At 38.9% G+C, this 20,483-nt stretch overlaps 1 protein-coding gene across 1 annotated transcript in view; it reads right to left on the minus strand.

Moving 5' to 3' along the window:
• Positions 1-6,935: 6,935 nt before the first annotated feature.
• LOC123948788 (nucleolar GTP-binding protein 2-like) overlaps positions 6,936-20,483 on the minus strand; it is a 55,917-nt gene continuing 42,369 nt past the window's right edge. The window contains 2 exon segments of the mRNA XM_046015938.1: positions 6,936-7,771; positions 7,774-8,042. Of these exon segments, the coding sequence (XP_045871894.1) occupies positions 6,938-7,771; positions 7,774-8,042 (1,103 nt within the window). The 3' untranslated portion in view covers positions 6,936-6,937.

The following is a 20,483-nucleotide window of genomic DNA, read 5'->3' on the forward strand; positions in this document are numbered from 1 at the left end:
ATAGTTGTTTTGTCTGCTTTGCCTCTATGATTATTATTAAGTTTGTCAATAGATGTCATATTGAAACTGCCCTACCAATCTTAGCCTTTCAGATGTCTGTAACTTTAGTCACTGGGGCTGCATAGCTTGAAAATCTGTTCAAGTACCCTGCCCCCACTTCAAAGTATCTGCTGTTATGCCATGAATGCTCAGGATTATGGTGTCCTGTATCTCTCAAGGCCTTGAATTGTGCCCTGATTCCCTATGGGTGATCCCAGATCCCCTGTACCAGTTGATACACTTCCTTAGCTGTGTGCTCACCTAGGTGACACCCCCCACCCCAGGCTCCCAGTCAGAATATTTGAAGCCTTCATGGAATTCTCTGGGAAGAACCTTAGTGCCTTTCTTCAGTTTTATAATTTTTTTCTTTTCAGTGGGCCCAAAGACAAACAAATGAGGAAGGAATGAAGGAAAGAAAGAAAATAAATTTAATAGTTACTTTGGAAGTCATCAGCTAAAAGCTCTTGGGACCTCTCCCTGCCTATCTCGGGACCTGTTATTTTTATAATTTTGCTGTAATTTCTTATAGACTTAGATCAAATAAATGCTGTAACGTTTCTCCTGGATGCCATCACAAAGTAGAATCTACATTCCCTGCTTCCGGGGAGCTTTTCCAAATGAAAGCTGGGGAAGTCACTTTTGGATGCCACTCAGCTTTCAAGCTTCACCTCTTTAAAAAAAATGTTCTGTGATCATTGGCTTAAGCTCTGATCTCACTTCACTGGGAACCCATATTTGTACTATGTGATCCAGCCCTCAGCACTGTGGTCACTTAAAAGAAAAGGAGAAGGGACACATTTGTGTTGTGTGGTGTGGATGGAATGTAAACATGGAAAACTGTGTTGTGACAGTTTGCTGCCATGGGGACTGTAGAAAGCAGAGAAAGGTAAGATACAGAGCAAGAGAGTAAAATGGGTAAGACATACAGATAATCCCCAAAGCATATATCCTAAGGGTTCCCTGTATATGTGCTTCGGCCTTTCCTGAGGTTCCACTGCACCTTTCCCTTGAGCTCTATGAGGCACTTTACCCTACGTTTATTAGGCGACACTGAATTCGTTATCCTTTATTGTAATTCTTGTTGTCTGAGAAGGTGGACCCATTATCTGAGGCAGCATGGCACACTGGTGATATGACCGGCTATATATATAGTACCAGAATTCTCAAAATCATAGTTCTAGCTCAGTGGCTAAGGGAGGCCAAAGAGTGTCTACTGAATATACCCAGATATGAATCGCTGGAACCTGCGTTAGCTTATGGAGCAAAAGGGACTTTATAGATGTGCTTAAGTTAAGGTTCTTGAGATGGGGAGATCATTCCGGATTAAACAGGTGGGCCCTAAATGTAAACATAAGTGTCCTTTTAGGAAGGAAACAAAAAGAGTTTTGACATGAAGGAGAAAGTAGATGTGATTCTGGAAACAAGAGATTGAGGAGTACAAGGAAGGGGTCATGAGTTAAGGGATGCTGGCGCCTTCAGAAGCTAGAAAATCAAGGAGATACATTCTCCTCTTCAGTCTCCAAAGGGAACCAGCCCTGTTAACACCATGACTTGAGCCTACAGAAAGGAACTGCAGCCTTTTGGCCTCCAGAACTGGGACATGATGAACGTGTGTTGTTTTAAGCAAATTAACCAAGTTTGTGGTAATCTGTTACAGCAACAATAGGAAACTAATATGGTAGATTTGTGATGGTGGTCAAGTTTCCTAACCACTCTGTGCTTCAGTTTTACTATCTGTACTGTGGGGAAAAGGCAAGTTCCATCAGGCAGTTGGAAGAATTCATGAATTTGTGACTGAGTAATATTCCATTGTATACTCAGCCACAAATTCACTGATTTTTTTTTTAGATTATTTATTTATTTATTTGACAGAGACAGATCACAAGTAGATAGAGAGGCAGACAGAGAGAGAGAGAGAGGGAAGCAGGCTCCCTGCTGAGCAGAGAGACCGATGCAGGACTTGATCCCAGGACCCCGAGATCATGACCTGAGCTGAAGGCAGCGGCTTAACCCACTGAGCCACCCAGGCACCCACAAATTCATTGATTCTTAAACCACCTCATGAAGAGATATTCTCCCCACAGTACAGATGGTAAAACTGAAGCACAGAGTGGTAAGGAAACTTTCCCAAGATTACATTTGATCACAAATATGGATGAAGCTGCAGAGTATTATGCTAAGCAAAAAGAAGTTAGTCAGAGAAAAACAAACACCATATGATTTCACTTATATGTGGAATTTAAGAAATAAAACAGATGAACATGGGGGAGAAAAAAAAAGGAGGCAAACCAGAAAACAGACTCTTAACTGTAGAAAACGAACTGAGGGTTGCTGGAGGGGAGGTAGGCAGGGGGATGGGCTAGATGGGTGATGGGGATTAAGGAGGACACTTGTGATGAACACTTTGTGTTGTATCTAAGGGACGAATCACTAAATTCCACACCTGAAACTAATATGACACTATAGGCTAACTTACTGGTATTTAAAAACTTGAAAAAAAAATTTAAAATAACTTTCCTTCAACTATCAAAAAAAATCAATGAATTTACATGTTTTTTGCCACATAGCAGGCACTCAATAACTATTTGATTATTTAATGCTTGCATTCAACATAGTCTTAGCCATAGAGTTAGTTGGTCTGTCAGTAGAGTCAAAACTTCTACCTAAGCTGTTCTGACTCAAAATCCACAAGTAAGTTAGAGAAAAGCTACCAATTAACAGAGTAAATATGATGTGATCCAGCATATCTTGGGCTTTCCTTTAAAAGTGATCATTGAATAAGGAAAATGTTATTTTATGTCACCTTGACTGCAGTTTTAGAAAAGCTAATTTTACTTTATATGATTCAAAGTTCAACTCCTTCTGTGCTGAAAGATGTGAAGAGATATTCTCAAATCCTTTCATTTCCTATTAATCATACATTATTATTTGTAGCTTCTACATTCTACCTTTTTTTTTGGTAAAGATTTTTTTGTTTATTTGACAGAGACAGATCACAAGTAGGCAGAGAGGCAGGCAGAGAGAGAAAGGAGGAAGGAGGCTCTCCGCGGAGCAGCAAGCCTGACGTGGGGCTCAATCCCAGGACCTCGGGATCATGACCCAAGCCAAAGGCAGAGGCTTTAACCCACTGAGCCACCCAGGTGCCCCTACATTCTACTTTTAAATCACCTAAGAGGTAATCTTTCAAAAGACTTATATTTTCTATTTAACTTTGCCTCACATTTGGGATATCAATTTGACCCATGTTTACTAAGTATCTACTTTTTAAAAAACTTCTTATTAAGTTCCTACTATACATAGGTATCTTTCCATGTGTTTTCAGAAAAAAAAAGAACAAACAAAACAGCTATTTATCCATCCATTCACCCAGTTTTCTACTCATCCAACTACGGACTTAACAGGCAACATTTGAGGACCACAGTCTGGGCAATATACATATGTGTTAGACCCTGGTGCAGACAATAAATTGCAGTCTCTGCTCATATAGGGCTCACAGTTGAATTTGGGAGCCAGATACATGGTTAGAACCTCTAAAGAAATGAAGGATTTGCCCAGAGACTGAAAGTAAAGGGAATGGAGGGCTGGATACATCAGACAGAAAGCAAGGTTGTAAGGAAGACTTCACAGAAAAAATATGGGGCTTAGTAGGTGAGGTTTAAGAAGGAAGAGTCAGGAAGAATAAGCGCGTCTTAAATGAAATCTTTAGAAGAATTAAAAGCAAAACATGGTATGGCTAGATTAGACATGGTATTTGATAGCATATGGTCCAAGAAAATTTCTTTGCTCCTCCCAGACAAGAGTGTAGATTGACATTTGCTTGTCTGATGGAAATAATTTAGAGTAGCATACTAGGATGCCATACATCAAAGCAGGCAGCTTTCTGAGATCTGATGCATGCGTTCTGACTTTTTACCCCCTTTCTCTTTTTTTAAGCTGAAACATTACTGACAGTCACCGCTATAGTCCAGTGCTCTTAAAGTTGACATATGCTGAGTGACAGATCCAAGATAAGAGTAAAATACATTTGAATGTGCCGATAAAGGGAAAATGGGAAAGGGCTGAAATTACAGAGATATAAAGGTGTATCTTTAAAGCTCTGAGGAGAACAAATTGCTAATCAGGAACAGAACTGTATAGAGGCTTGATAAGTTCGAATGAAGAAACCCTTCTGGGATGGAAACTCTTTCTAGTGTGTAGTGGTTTTATAAGAAGTCTAATGAGATCCATTTGAAAGTGCTGGCTCCGTTTGGTATGGAGGAGGATTGTCAAGAGATTTTCAGATGTCTGAATGGCAGTAATAAGCCCAACAGGGCCAAGGTGGGGTGTCCGATTGCCCAAGTGGCATAAAAGCTATCTTTGGAAACTCATCATCCACAAGAGTACATTCTGTTCCCATTAATTTCTGGCAAATGGAAACCTTCTGCAAGGAAATAGCACTGATACCGATCAAGTCAATCACTGCTGAGATTTACTTATAAGCTAGAATTCTAGAATATTCTACCATTTTATACCCATTTAAATACACTTGTACACACATATAAGCACACACGGACACACACACACACACACACACACACACACACACAGGTATTTATAAAGCATAGGAAATTTTAATTCTTAGTCTGTCACCAGTTTCCCTAATAAAATTATTCAATTGCTTGAGGTTTTTTTAGAAGCTGTAGTTACTGGCAGTAGTATAGCACAGTGAAGTATTTGCATTATTTACAAATTTCCTTTGCTCCAGGATCATTGGAGTATAGGGAGTATATCATCCCTTTAGTGTATAGGGATGATAAATTGCTAAGAATTTGTCCCTGCATTCCTGGCCATAGTCAGTTGGTTTTGGAGTGGATGCCTAACCTTAACTGGGTCAGTGAGAGGATCTCCGCAGTTGGAAAAATGGTTAAGGAAAGACCCAGAGGAGAAGTCCATTCAACACATTCATGTTGCTTTGAGTCTCATTTTAGAAGCCTGGAACCTCAGCCCTTTGACAACTGCTAACTGGGTCTGTCTGAAAATTTTCCTCCATCTATAAACTGAAATTTGCTAAAAATGGAAATCACAGCTGCCCTCATATTTTGAGTGATAGCAATACAGATTCCCACTGAACATATAAATACCTAGACTTCTCCAGAAAGATGGTTCAAACTTTCTTTTGTTAAAAGGCTGACATCATTTTCCTTGTCCCAAGACTGCTATTCAATGTCCTTGACCACCTTCAGAATTTGCTTGCCAATGACCCATTCCTGAGAGACAAATCCTACAAGTATCTAGGAAACCAATATATATTATGATAAACACTGTGGTAAAATAAGAAATATATTTAGGGGCTCCTGGGTGGCTCGGTGGATTAAGCCGCTGCCTTCGGCTCGGGTCATGATCTCAGGGTCCTGGGATCGAGCCCTGCATTGGGATCTCTGCTCCGCGGGGAGCCTGCTTCCTCCTCTCTCTGCCTGCCTCTCTGCCTACTTGTGATCTCTCTCTCTGTCAAATAAATAAATAAAATCTTTAAAAAAAAAGAAATATATTTATATAACTTTATAACACTATAAAGTGTTAGTGAATTTGATTCTGATTAAGCTAACGTTTATTTGGGCCAGTACTCGTTTTTAAAATTTTGCTAAACACTGTTGATTGCGTTTGTGGGTTTAATTGTTTAATTCTTACAATCAGCTATAATATAATTTTCATTATACCACTGAGGATACTGAACCTCAGAGTAAGAGATACAGAAAGATAATATATTTACCAATACCCCCCAAAAATATTAATTTTAGCTATCTATATATCCATCAATCCTTCTATATACATCAGTCTATGTAAGTGTATGTTATAATATATATGGAATACAAATGTAGACATATATATATATTTATTATATAGATACACAATTTTATCATATCATTTCTGGTGACATACTATTTCAGTTTCAGTGCATTTTTTTCTTTGGCAAATATTTTGTGTTTAGTATTATATAGTAATTTATATTCTAAAAATTTTATTTTTAGCTAATTGGAGCGGGGAAGCCGACTATGGAGACGGAGCTAAGATGGGGGCTCTCGGCTTGGGTTACCTTAAACCATGACCCAAGGCACAGTCAGGTCACTGCTCTTTGAGCAGGTAACAGACAAGTGGCAGATCTGGAGAGACTCCCTCCTTCCTCCTACAGGAGGAGTGGTGCAGGAGCATGGGGCAGGAATCTGCTGGGTTTGGAGACTACAAATGGGGCTGTGCATCAGAGATAGAAACCCTTGGTCACAGGTCAGGTGAGCACGGAGTGCAGCCGGAGACCAGGGAGATGGGAGGGATTGACTGCTTTTCTCTGAGGGTGCACCGAAGAGTGGGGCCCCAAGCCCTCGCTCTTGGCCAGGGATTGGAGGCTGCCATTTTCATTCCTGTCCTCCAAAGCTCTACAGAAAATGTTACGGGAACAAAAGCTACCAAGAGCAAACCCCAGCAGATTACTTAGCCTGGGCCCTGGCAAGGGTGGTGCAATTCCACCTTGGGGAAAGACATTTGAGAATTCCTGCAACAGGCCCCTCCCCAAGAAGATCAGCAAGAACATCCAGCCAAGACCAAGTTCACTGATCAAGGAGAAGTGTAGAACTCTAGAGCTAGGGGAAAGCAACACATAGAATTCATGGCTTTTCCCCATAATCCTTTAGTCTTGCAAAGTTAATTTTTTAAAATTTTTTTTCTTATTCTATTTTTTAAACTTTTCCTCTTTACTCTTTTAATGTTTTTAACTATTTTATCTTATCAGTACATTTTTAAAAAAAATCTTTTAAAATTTTCATTATTAGGGACACCTGGGTGGTTCAGTGGGTTAAGTCTCTGCTTTCAGCTCAGCTTTTTTTTTTTTTTTTTACTTTTGTATAATTTAATAAACTTTAAAATGTTACTGCTTATGTTTGAATTTTTTGTGTTTGTGTTTCTGTCCGTCTGAGTCATTGGTCTTCTTTTTGTTCCTGTTCCTATTTTTCACGTTGTGTGTTTCATAGTAGCGTACACCAACTTTCCTGGACTGCTGCTGCCGCGCCACTTGCCTCCGTTCCTTAGATGTAAGCATCCTGCGAGTCTTATTTGAACGGTCCTCTTCCCTCTGTGCCTTCCTTTTCTTTCCCTTTTTGGTAGGTGCTGTGTCTTCTGCAACCTCTTCAGCTGCTCTTTGTTCTTCAGATTTTGTAAAAACCTTTTCACTTAGTCCCTTGGATATTCTGACTGCGGAAAACTTCTTAGCTTTGGCTTTGTTTAAAAACTTCTGATATTTAGCAATCTTTTCATCCAGCGCTCTAATAACGGCCTTGGTGTCATTGCCCACGTGTTCTCCCTGGGACTCTGGGCAAGACTCCTCTTCCTCGTCTTCCAGTTCCTGTTCCTCCTCCTCTTTCTCTTCCTCCTCTCCAGAAAAGCTCTCAAGCTCTTCATCAATATCGGACATCTCCAAAAGGACCAGGTCATCCCCGGAAAACTGAGGCACAACATTGATTTTGCCGAAATTCTGCCGAACCCATGCCAGAATCTGCTGCATTTCTGAGTCCTTGTCACAGCGACTGTTCTCGTTTTCCTTCTCATTGACAGGCTCTGAGGATTCCCCTACAGTTGCGGTGACTTCCTCTTCAGTGTCCTTCTGGCTTGTTTCTGTGGCAACTTCCAAAGATGAGGAGGAAGGGAGCTGGGAGGCCGCAGGGGGCTCCGCATTGGGCGGCTTGACAAAAAAAGGAATCCGGCAATTCTCTGCCAGTCATTGAGAACCATCTTGCCCACAGTCTGCAAGTCAGGCTCTCCACCCTTCAGTAACTTCCCAGTCCTGAATGCCAGCTTCTCAAGAAAGTCCTCAGCATTCTCCCAAGAATCAATCTTGTAGGTCTTGCTGATGTATTCTGGCTTCGCTCGTTCAAGTACAGCACTGATGTGGTCTTCGGGAGTCTTTATTTTTTCAACTTGAACGACTCCTTTCAGCACGATGTCTGTCTCCGAGTCCTCAGAGGGGTAAACCACACCTGGATTGGGATTGAGGGTCCTGGGATTGAGGGTCCTGGGATTGAGCCCCCCATCAGGCTCTCTTCTCAGGGGAGCCTGCTCCCCCCCTCTCTCTGCCTGCTGACTTGTGATCTCTCTCTCTCTCTCTGTCAAATAAATAAAGAAATAAATCTTTAAAATTTTTTATCGTTATTATAGTCATATTTTATCCTTTCATTGTATTTAACCTTATTTTTTGTATACATATAGGGATCTTTTCTTTAAAATTTTGGGATACAATTTCTTCTAATAAATAAAAATATACCCTAAACCTAGCACATGGCTTTGTTCTAGTCTCAAGCTTGATCACATTCCCTTCTCTTTTTTTTCTTTTTCCAATCAACTTATCTTATCAATTCCTTTTTTTATAATCATTTTTAATTTTCATCTTTATAATCATATTCCATCCCTTCATTGTGTTTACTTATTTTTGTGTATATGTGTTTTTCTTTCTTTAAAATTTTGGGAGCTAGTTTTTTCTGGAAGACCAGAATACACCCAAAATCAAGTGAGTGGCTCAGTTCTACTCACCAGTCATATATATATATATTTAAAAATTTTTTTTTTAATCCTCACTCTTTTTAATATTTTTTTACACCCCCCCTTTTCTTCTCCCCCCAGTTTTGGGTCTCTTCTGATTTGGTTAGCATATATTTTTCAGGGGTCTATGCACCCTTCTAGTATTTTACTCCCTCATTCATATATTCTTATCTGGATAAAATGACAAGGTGGAAATACTCACCACAAAAAAAAAAAAAAACAAAAACAAAAAAAAAAACACAAAAAACAAGAGGCAGTACCAATGGCTAGGGACCTAATCAATATGGACATTGATAATGTGTCAGGACTAATTAGTCAGGACTAATGAGTCAGAATGACTCAAGGTGCTAGCTGGGCTCGAAAAAGGCATGGAAGATATTACAGAATCCTTTTCTGGAGATATAAAAGAACTAAAATCTAACCCAGTTAAAATAAAAAAGGCTATTTATGAGGTGCAATAAAAAATGGAGGCTCTAACAGCTAGGATAAATGAGGCAGAAGAGAGAATAAGTGATATAGAAGACCAAATGATGGAGAATAAAGAAGCTGAGCAAAAGAGGATAACTACTGGACCATGAGGGGAGAATGTGAGAGATAAGTGATATGATAAGATGAAACAAAATTAGAATAATTGGGATCCCAGAAGAAGAAATAGAGAGAGGGGCAGAAGGTATATTGGAGCAAATCATAATAGACGATTTCCCGAATATGGCAAATGGCACAAGAAAACCAGGAGGAACAGAGAGTCACCTTCAAAATCAATAAGAATAGGTCCATACCCCATCATCTAATTGTAAAACTTATAAGTCTTAATGACAAAGAGAAAATCCTGAAAGCTGCTGGGACAAGAAGTATGTAACATACAATGGTAGAACTATTAGATTGGCAGCAGACTTATCCACAGAGACCTGGCAGGCCAGAAAGAACTGGAATGATATATTCAGACCACTAAATGAGAAAAATATGCAGCCAATAATACTATATCCAGCTAGGCTGTCATTGAAAATAGAAGGAGAAATAAAAAGCTTCCAGGACAAACAAAAACTAAAAGAATGTGCAAACACCAAACCAGCTCTACAGGAAATACTAAGAGGGGTCCTCTAAGCAAAGGGAGAGCCTAAAAGTAGTAGATCAGAAAGGAACAGAGAAATTATACAGCAAAAGTCATCTTACAGGCAATACAATGGCACTAAATACATATCTTTCAATAGTTACCCTGAATGTAAATGTGCTATGCCCCAATCAAAAGACACAGGGTATCAGAATGGATTAAAAAAAACAAGACCCATTGATTTGCTGTCTACAAGAAACTCATTTTGGACCCAAAGACACCTCCAGATTTAAAGTGAGGGGGTGTAAAATAATTTACCATGCTAATGGACATGAAAGAAAGCTGAGGTGGCAATCCTTATATCGGATAAATTAGATTTTAGGTCAAAGACTATAATAAGAGATGAGGAAGGACACTATATCATACTTAAAGGGTCTGTCCAACTAGAAGATCTAACAATTTTAAATATCTATGCCCCTAACATGGGAGCAGCCAATTATACAAATCAATTAGTAAGCAAATCAAAGAAACACATTGACAATAATACAATAATAGTAGGGGACTTTAACACCCCCTCACTGAAATGGGCAGATCATCTAAGCAAAAGATTAACAAGGAAATAAAGGCTTTAAATGACACACTCGACCAAATGGACATCACAGATATATTCAGAACATTCTACCCCAAAGCAACAGAACACGCATTCTTCTCTAGTGCACATGGGACATTCTCCAGAATATATCACATCCAGGGTCACAAATCAGGTCTCAACCAGTACCAAAAGACTGGGATAATTCCGTGCATATTTTCAGACCACAAGGCACTGAAGCTAAACTCAATCAGAAGAGGAAAGTTAGAAAGAACTCAAATACATGGAGGCTATAGATGCATCCTACTAAAGAATGAATGGATCAACCAGATAATTAAAGGAGAACTGAAAAAATTCATGAAAACAAATGAAAATGAAAACACAACAGTTCAAAATCTGTGGGACACAGCAAAGGCGGTCCTGATTGGAAAGTATATGGTGATACAAGCCTTTCTCAAGAAACAAGAATGGTCTCAAGCTCACAACCTAACCATATACCCAAAGGAGCTGGAGAAAGAACAGCAAAGAAAGCCTAAACCCAGCAGGAGAAGAGGAATCATAAAGATCAGAGCAGAAATCAATGAAATAGAAACCAAAAGAACAGTAGAACAAATCAACAAAAGTAGGAGGTTGTTCTTTGAAAGAATTAATAAGATTGATAAACCCCTGGCCAGACTTATCAAAAAGAAAAGAGGAAGGACCCAAATAAACAAAATCATGAGAGAAAGAGGGGAGATCACAAAAAACATCAAAGAAATACAAACAATTATAAGAATATACTATGAGCAACTATAGCCAGGAAATTTGATAATCTGGAAGAAAGCATTCCTAGAGACGTATAAACTAACAAAACTGAATCAGAAAGAAATAGAAAACCTGAACATACCCATAACCAGGAAGGAGATTGAAGCCATCATCAAAAATCTCCCGAAAGGGGCACCTGGGTGGCTCAGTGGGTTAAGACTCTGCCTTCGCCTCAGGTCATGATCTCAGGGTCCTGGAATCGAGCCCTGCATCAGGCTCTCTGCTCAGCTGGGAGCCTGCTTCCCCCTCTCTCTCTTTGCCTGCCTCTTTGCCTACTTGTGATCTCTGTCTGCCAAATAAAAATAAAATCTTTAAAAAAAAAATCTCCCAAAAAACAAGAGTCCAGGGCCAGTTGGTTTCCAAGAGGAATTCTACCAAACATTTAAAGAAGAATTAATTCCTATTCTCCTGAAACTGTTCCAAAACACAGGAATGGAAGGAAAACTTCCAAATTCATTTTAGGAGGCCAGCATTACCTTGATCCCAAAACAAACAAAGACCCCATCAAAAAAGGAGAGTTAGAGACCAACATCCTTGATGAACACAGATGCAAAAATTCTCACTAAAATACTAGCCAATAGGATCCAACAGTACATTAAAAGGATGATTCACCATGACCAACTGGGATTTATTCTTGGGCTGCAAGGTTGGTTCAACATCTGCAAATCAATCAATGTGATACAATACACTAATAAAAGAAAGGACAAGAACCATATGATACTCTTCAATAGATGCTGAAAAGCATTTGACAAAATATAGCATCCTTTCTTGATCAGAACTCTTCAAAGTGTAGGGATAGAAGGTACATACCTTAATCTCATCAAAGCCATCTATGAAAAACCCACAGCAAATATCATTCTCAATGGGGAAAAACTGAGAGCTTTTCCCCTAAGATCAGGAACACAGCTGGACTATTCACTAATCACCACTGCTATTCAACATGGTACTAGAAGTCCCACCCTCAACAATCAGACAACAGAAAGAAATAAAAGGCATCTGAATTGGCAAAGAAGAAATAAAACTCTCACTCTTTGTAGATGATATGATCCTTTATGTGGGAAACCCAAAGACTGCACTCCGAAACTGCTAGAACTCATACAGGAATTCAATAAAGTGTCAGGATATAAGATCAATGCTCAGAAATCAGTTGCATTTCTCTACACCAACAACAAGACAGAAGAAAGAGAAATTAAGGAGTCAATTCCATTTGCAACTGAACCCAAAACCATGGGATACTTAGGAATAAACCCAACCAAAGAGGCAAAGAATCTGTACTCAGAAAACCTTAAAGTACTCATGAAAGAAATTGAGGAAGACACAAAGAAATGGAAAAGCATTCCATGCTCATGGATTGGAAGAATAAATAGTGTGAAAATGTCTATGCTACCTAAAGCAATCTGCCCATTCAATGCAATCCCTATCAAAATACCATCAATTTTTTTCAAAGAAATGGAACAAATAATCCTCAAATTTGTATGGAACCAGAAAAGACCTCGAATAGTCAAAGGAATGTTGAAAAAGAAAGCCAAAGTTGGTGGAATCACAGCTCCAGACTTCAAGCTCTATTACAAAGCTGTCATCATCAGGATAGTATGGTACTGGCACAAAAACACACACATAGATCAATGGGACAGAATAGAGAGTCTAGAAATAGACCCTCAGTTCTATAGTCAACTAATCTTCAACAAAGCAGGAAAGAATGTCCAATGGAAAAACGACAGTCTCTTCAACAAATGGTGTTGGAAAACTGGACAGCCACATGCAGAAGAATGAAACTGGACCATTTCCTTACACCACACACACAAATAGACTCAAAATGGATGGAAGACCTCAATGTGAGACAGGAAACCATCAAAACCCTTGAGGAGGGGCACCTGGGTTGCTCAGTGGGTTAAAGCCTCTGCCTTCGGCTCAGGGCATGATCCCAAGACCCTGGGATCGAGCCCCACATCGGGCTCTCTGCTCAGCGGGGAGCCTGCTTCCCTTCCTCTCTCTCTGCTTGCCTCTCTGCCTACTTGTGATCTCTGTCAAATAAATAAATAAATAAATAAATATAAAACCTTTACAAAACTTCTCATTAAAAAAAAAAAAACCCTTGAGGAGAACACAGGCAGCAACATCTTTGACCTCAGCTGCAGCAAATTCTTCCTAGAAACATCACTAAAGGCAAGGGAAGCAAGGGCAAAAATGAACTATTGGGACTTCATCAAGATCAAAAGCTTTTGCACTGCAAAGGAAACAGTCAACAAAACCAAAAGACAACTGACAGAATGTGAGAAGATATTTGCAAATGACGTATCAGATAAAAGGCTAGTATCCAAAATCTATGAAGAACTTAATCAAACTCAACACCCAAAGAACAAAGAATCCAATCAAGAAATGGGCAGAAGCCATGAACAGACATTTCTGCAAAGAAGACATCTAGAGGGCCAACAGACCCATGAAAAAGTGTTCCACATCGCTGGGCATCAGGAAAATACAAATCAAAACCACAATGGGATACCACCTCACACCAGTCAGAATGGCTAAAATTAACAAGTCAGGAAACAAGAGATGTTGGCAAGGATGCGGAGAAAGGGGAGCCCTCCTACACTGTTGGTGGGAATGCAAACTCGTGCAGCCACTCTGGAAAACAGCATGGAGGTTCCTCAAAAAGTTGAAAATAGAGTTACCCTATGACCCAGCAATCACACTACTGGGTATTTACCCTAAAGATACAAATTTGGTGATCTGAAGGTGCAGAATGTTTCTAGCAGCAATGTCCACAATAGCCAAATTATGGAAAGAACCTAGATGTCCATCAAAGGATGAATGGATGAAGAAGAGGTGGTATATGGATACAATGAAATACTATGCAGCCATCAAAAGAAATGAAATCTTGCCATTTGCAATGACGTGGATGGGACTAGAGGGTATTATGCTGAGTGAAATAAGTCAATCTGAGACAGACAACTATCATATGATCTCTTTGATATGAGGAATTTTAGAGGCAAGGCAGGGTCTTTATGTGGGGTTGGGAAGGAAAGAATGAAACATGATGGGATCAGGAGCAAGATAAACCATAAGAGACTCTTAATCTCACAAAAGAAACTCAGGATTGTTGGGGGTTGGGGGATAGGGATAGGGTGGTTGGGTGGTTCCAATGTCCATTAGGATATTGGGGAGGGTATGGGCTATGGTGAATGCTGTGAAATGTGTAAGCCTGATGATTCACAGACCTGTACCCTGGGGCAAATAATACATTATATGTTAATGCAAATAATTTTAAAAAATAAGTACTTGACTTTGTCAAATTTATGTTCTCGAAAGGCTAGACTCCAAACTTGCATTTGAAATTTCTTTTCCTAAACTAAGGCCCATCCTCTTAGATCATCTATTTTTTTTCCTCCATCATCTATCATCTATATTTATGTGGAAATACAGCTTGAATAGAGTTGCTATAATGAGTATAATGAATACATATGTTAAGAGAGGTTCAAAGAGGAGTCTTACCTACTTAAAATGAATAGAGAGTCAGAGGCAAAATGTTGTACTGGTTAAGGGCCTTGGTGTGGAGTCAGATAGACTGGGATTCAGTCTTAGCTCCTTCACCTACTAGGTACTTAAACTTAAGATTCTTAACTACTCTGAATCTTTGTTTCCTCATCAAAAGTGTTAATTATAGATATAACTTGCAGGAAGTTTACAAGAATAAAATTATAGCATGTAGGTGAAACATTTCTGATACTGCTGGGCACAAGAGCATTCCTACTATTTTTCAGCCATCATTGTCATACTATGATTATGCTGCAAAGTAATATGGAAAACATGGCAAGAATAAAGCCTTTGAATGTGCCAGGAAAGCAAAAAGAATTTGCATATACCTAACGAAAAAGAATTTGCATATACCTAATAATAATTATATCTAGCATTCATTAAGTGCTAAGTATGAGCATTTTAATATACTACCCTAATTAATCTTCATAATTATTTGATTTACAGCAAAAAGTGAGTTATTTTCCCTATTTCATAGAAAACTGAAGAAAGAAAATATTAAGCAATTTTTTTAAGAACCGTGACAGGAAAATGATTGGTTTAAATAGAAAATGAGGGTAAATATATATTGTTGATCTTTCCAATAATATTTTCATCTTGACTAGAGATTTTGAGTAAGATAAAATCTTAGTCCAAAGAAGTTTTTAATGATGGCATTTATGGCTCTTAAAGGATGGGGGGGGGGGAATATGGAGTTGGGCATGAAGAATATGTCTAAAATGTTTATCCTTTTATTTATTTATTCAACATATTGCTTAACTGCCTATTATGTGCAGGTTTCATGTTTTCTATCTGGTTTAGAGTTTTAAGCCTTCTTCCCCCCCCAAACTATTTATGTTAAATAATTCCAAATGTAAATACATATTATAAAAATAGTACAGTGAACAACCATATTCTTTTCACTTAGATTCAACCATTGTTAACTTTTGCCATGTTTGCTTTTACAGTGTTCATGTTTATATGTGTGTGTTGTGTTGTGTGTGTGTGTGTATACATTCAAACACATCTGCACATATCTACAGTTTTTTGGGGGGGCCTACCATTTTAGAATTAATGGCCAACATCAAGAAACTTTACCTCCAAATACTCCAGCATGTATTTTCATAGAACAAGAAGGCTCTATATAACCACAAAACAGTGACCATATGCGAGAAATTTAACATCAATACAATTTCATTACCTACTGTACCCTTAATATTTAAATTTGTCTAATTGTCTTGATAATGTAAGTCATAGCTTTTCTCTTAACCCAAGACTCAGTCACAAATCACAGTGAATTTACTCATTGTGTTAGTAATCTCCTTCAATGTTAAAGTTAACCAAACTTTTTTTTTAACTTTTAAAGAGTACAGTTCATTTATTTTGCAGACATTCCTTATTATGACTTGCTTGATTATTTCTCCAAGTTTAGATTCATGTTAAGCATTTTTTCCCTGAACATTACATATGTAATATCTGTCCTCAGTGTATCACACTGGAAAGCTCATGATGCCAACACGTTCAATCTCTTTATCTGTTAAAAAGCTTGAAATTCTGAATCAGACAATACAGACTCAGTTCCCTGCACTGTAACTACTTGTAACACACATTTCAAAGTCCTATATTAGAAATTCCAAACTGACTACAATGATGGAACCACTCTGCATTCATTCAACTGAAATTCATTATGCACATTCAATCATTCATTTGTGAATGGATGGCTCCTTTATGAAATGGTGAAAATCATTTTTCATAAATTAAGGACTTTTACATGGGAGACTGGAGTTTATATCTGTATGGGAGTTTTGACTTATTACTCAATTATAGTATTCCCAAAGTAGATTTGGGTGGGGGGACATCTTTGAAAATTAAAAACACTAAATTTAGGATGAATAAGAGGAAATATCACTTTCTATAGCAGCTACAATCTTGTAAAATATATTACTTTAATTGAGTTATTATGGACCAACTTCTTGGCCAAGTTGACTTTTTTAAAACAAAAAAGATGACTAGATGATTTGTAAGTTCTCTTCTCTTTCAACATTCAGTTTCTGGCTAAATTTGTTAACATTTTAAGATGTGATTTAAAGTTCACCGAAGACAAATTTGTAAAGGGTTATTAAGGGTAACTGGGATGTCTGGAAATTTCCCTAATGTCTTAATTAGACATAATAAAACAATCACCACAGCAGTCTCAATGGTCCCAACTTATGCTGACCTGCTTCTGTTCACTTCACAGTCTATTGTAGATTATTATGGCTTTCCAACACCTGCCTCATTTTCCCGTATCTGGTTATATTTTATCCTTCTTTTTATCACTTCACCAGCTTATTCTTTGGCTTCTGATCCCTACCATGCTTCAGATTTACTCTTTGAGTTTGCTGCTATTGGCTGATGTAGTTAAACATTTCATCTGATTAGCCTGGCCCAGGGTCATATAGAACCTCACAAGTAGAGATGCTGATAGTGTTTCTTGTCTACAGAGTGGGCCCCAGACAACAAGATCACTTTGATCGAATATGCCAATCTATATGTTCTTAATTGCTAAACACAGAGATGCAGACACATTGACATTTTCAGTTCCAGCATCCCATTTCATGCAATTCATTACCACTTCATAGTATATCTGTGGGGAAACTGAAAGCAGAAGCATGTAAAATGTTGCTCAAGGGGGAAAAAAAAGGGAGACAGACTGATAAATTTAAATTATAGTGGATTTGAAAATAGGATGAATAGATCCCTTTGCTGAATGTGTTTAACTGCTGAGACATATTCATTCACTTACTCATTTATGATGAGTAAAAGACTCAGAGAAAAGACTCTGGAGCTGGACTGCCACTTACCACCAGGGTAAGTCATTTGACCTCTATGTGCCTCAGTTTCCTTAGCTACAAAAAATGGGAATAATAATGGTAGCTACCAAAGGATTGGAGAGAATTAATCAGTTAATGTACATGAAATCCTAGAGAACACTATTAGCACATAGCAAGTGCTACATATATATTAGCTATTTATTATTAATCAATAATAATTGGGCTCCTATTACAAGTCTAATACAATATAAAGAATCCCATATACATGCTTGGAGTCAAAGAATAATTCAAAATAATATTTGACATCTAATAGCAGAGGAGATGATATATATATTCATGGGATTTCTTCCTATTATCATCATCATTGTCATAATAACTACATTTTTTAAATTTTTTAGTTTTTAAAGATTATTTATTTATTAGACAGAGAGAGAAAGATCGATCACAAGTAGGCAGAAAGGCAAGCAGAGAGAGAGAGAGGAGGAAGCAGGTTCCCTGTTGAGCAGAAAATCCCAGTGTGGGGCTCGATCCCAGGACCCTGAGATCATGACCTAAGCCAAAGGTAGAGGCTTAACCCACTGAGCCACCCAAGTGCCCCATAATGGCTACATTTATTGAGTGTTTGTGCCTGGCACTCCTGGGTATCTTTCATTATTTTTCTTATTTAGTTTTTCTTATTTGTTTTTTAATTTTACAGAGAGGCTAACTATTTGCTAAAGGTCATATATAGCTTGAAAATGGTAGATCCAGGATCAAACTTAAGCAGTGTGACTCCAATATTCCCTGACCCTAACAACACTGGACATCTACAAACTATATTGAGACATGACATGCAATGCCTTCATTCAATACACACACACATGTACTGAGAATACCGCACAAACTCGGTGGGCAGAGACAAATCAGACCCTTGCCATCACATAGCTCCTGCCATCAAAGTGATCAGAGTTTCATGTTGATACAAAAATGAAAATGACAAGTGTAGAGTGTGCTACAACAGTGATATTCACAGGGCAAGCTCCAGAACCAGCATCTCAATCTGAGGGAAAGTTAAGGAGGCATGAGAAATGAAGAGAGGGCTCAACAGCGTCAAGGATGGAGAGGCAGCAGGTGAGCGGGTATGCAGGGGGCATCTGAGGCAGAAAGACAACATGTGAGAAGAGATTTAATGCATGTGGTGAACTAAGGGAATTTGTGGCTGGAAGAGACTTAGGGTCTGGGAGACAACGAAGAGAGAGGAAAACAGGGCATGACCAGGAAACCTCTGTCTGCTAACGTGAAGAACTTGACATTTAAAAAGAAGACTTGGGGATTATTTGAAAACATTTAACCAGGAAGAAAATGGGATCAAATTTGCTTGACAAAGATCATTGCACAAAAAGTATTAAGGAGTGTTTATTTTTTATCATGTCTTTAAATTAATGGCGTGTTTTATTGAAATCTGTCTGTATTAAGCTCCTCTTGTTTTTGTGGATTTACACTAATGAATTTCAGTACATGGTATTATTAACACTACTCATTATTCCTACCTACCAGTTTCCTGATTCTTTAAGTTTATAGCATGCTTTCAACTCCATTATCTCCCATACTTCTATAACTGCTTTAGTTTTTATAATGATTTCCAGTTTAAAGATGAAGAAACTGAGGCTGAGAGGTGTTAGCTTTCACAGAATTACCTGCCTCAGAACAACACCCTGGGAAGAAACCCAAGGAAGGAAGCCTTAAATGGGTACCACTTGAATAGTTTCTTCTTCCCTGCAGGGCGGATTGTGTGGGACCCCACTTGCAAATCTCCAGTGCAACTCGGATAACCTACTAGGGCACTGGGGTTAGTTCTAACCCAACCTATTTTTCTTAGTCCAGTTGTTTACTTTAACAAACCGTTATAGACGGGGTGGCTTAAATATTCACACCTCACCGTTACGGAGGCTGGGAAGTTCACTATCAAGGTGCTGGCAGATTCAGGGTCTGGTGAAAGTCTGCTTCCTGGTTCATAAATAGCCATCTTCTTCATGGGTCTTCACATGGAAGAAGGGATGAGGGAAATCACAAGGGCTTGTTTTCTAAAAACACTAATTCCATTCATGAGGGCTCTACTCTCATAACCTCTTACTCTCATAACCTTCCCAAAGGTTCCATCTTCAAACATCATCACAGTGGGGATTAGATCTCAATATACAAAATTTGGGGGACACAGGCATTCACTCCATAACACAACCCAAAGACCATTTTCTGTCTTCCTGGATAACAAACCTTATCTGTGTCCTGGCAGCAGTTGTGCTTAGTGGTCAGTAAACAAAACCCTTCTGGTGACCCTTTGGGAAACATTTTTCTCTGAAGAGAGAATAGTATGAGCTGATGGTTCCTTTGCTTCCTCCCTATTTTGTATGCTCTTATGTGGGAATGTCATATTTGGAGGCAGGTAGGATCTTGTGAGTATTAAGAGATCTTTTCAGAACAAAAAACCCAGCATGCTGAGGATGGTGGAAGGGAAGGATGCAGGGTCCAGGTCCCTGCAGTGGCTGCAGGGGTGTGCCACCCAGATGTCACTGGAGGGCCTAAATACAGTTGCCCCTGCTGTTGGGAAGTTTTCTGGCAGGTGGCCTTCTACCTTCAGTCACTTTGTGGATTGTCTCAGCTGCACAGTTACCTTGCCTAAGGCCATATCCCTTTCCTAGGCTGGTCTATATTCCATGACTGATGGGTTCAGACGGTACAAATCCCAGCCTTCTCATCCCAATAGAGGACAGTTATGGAGGGCTGCAGGCCTCCCCATGGGGATCTGCCGATGTTGTCATCGGACCTTCATAACAGCTTGACTTCTCCCTCTGCCGGATGCTGCTTTCTTCCTTTCTCTTCCACAGTGTTGATCCCAGTAGCACTCTTCAATAAGCTCTTGCAAGCTAAAATCAATCTCAGAGTCTGCTTCTTGGGCAATCCAACCTGATGTCCCTGATGTCTATTTTGATTTGCTGAAACCATGGGGCACCTATATTCTGTTAAGTTAAAAATAAAAGCATCTGGCATTCATCACAATGCTTGGTACCTGTTTATCAGTCTTTCTGACAAGACTGAGATATCTTCAAAAGTGTTTGCTGTGTTTAAATCATCA

Source organism: Meles meles, chromosome 8 (genome assembly GCF_922984935.1).
Source record: "Meles meles chromosome 8, mMelMel3.1 paternal haplotype, whole genome shotgun sequence".
Taxonomy (NCBI): Eukaryota; Metazoa; Chordata; class Mammalia; order Carnivora; family Mustelidae; genus Meles; species Meles meles.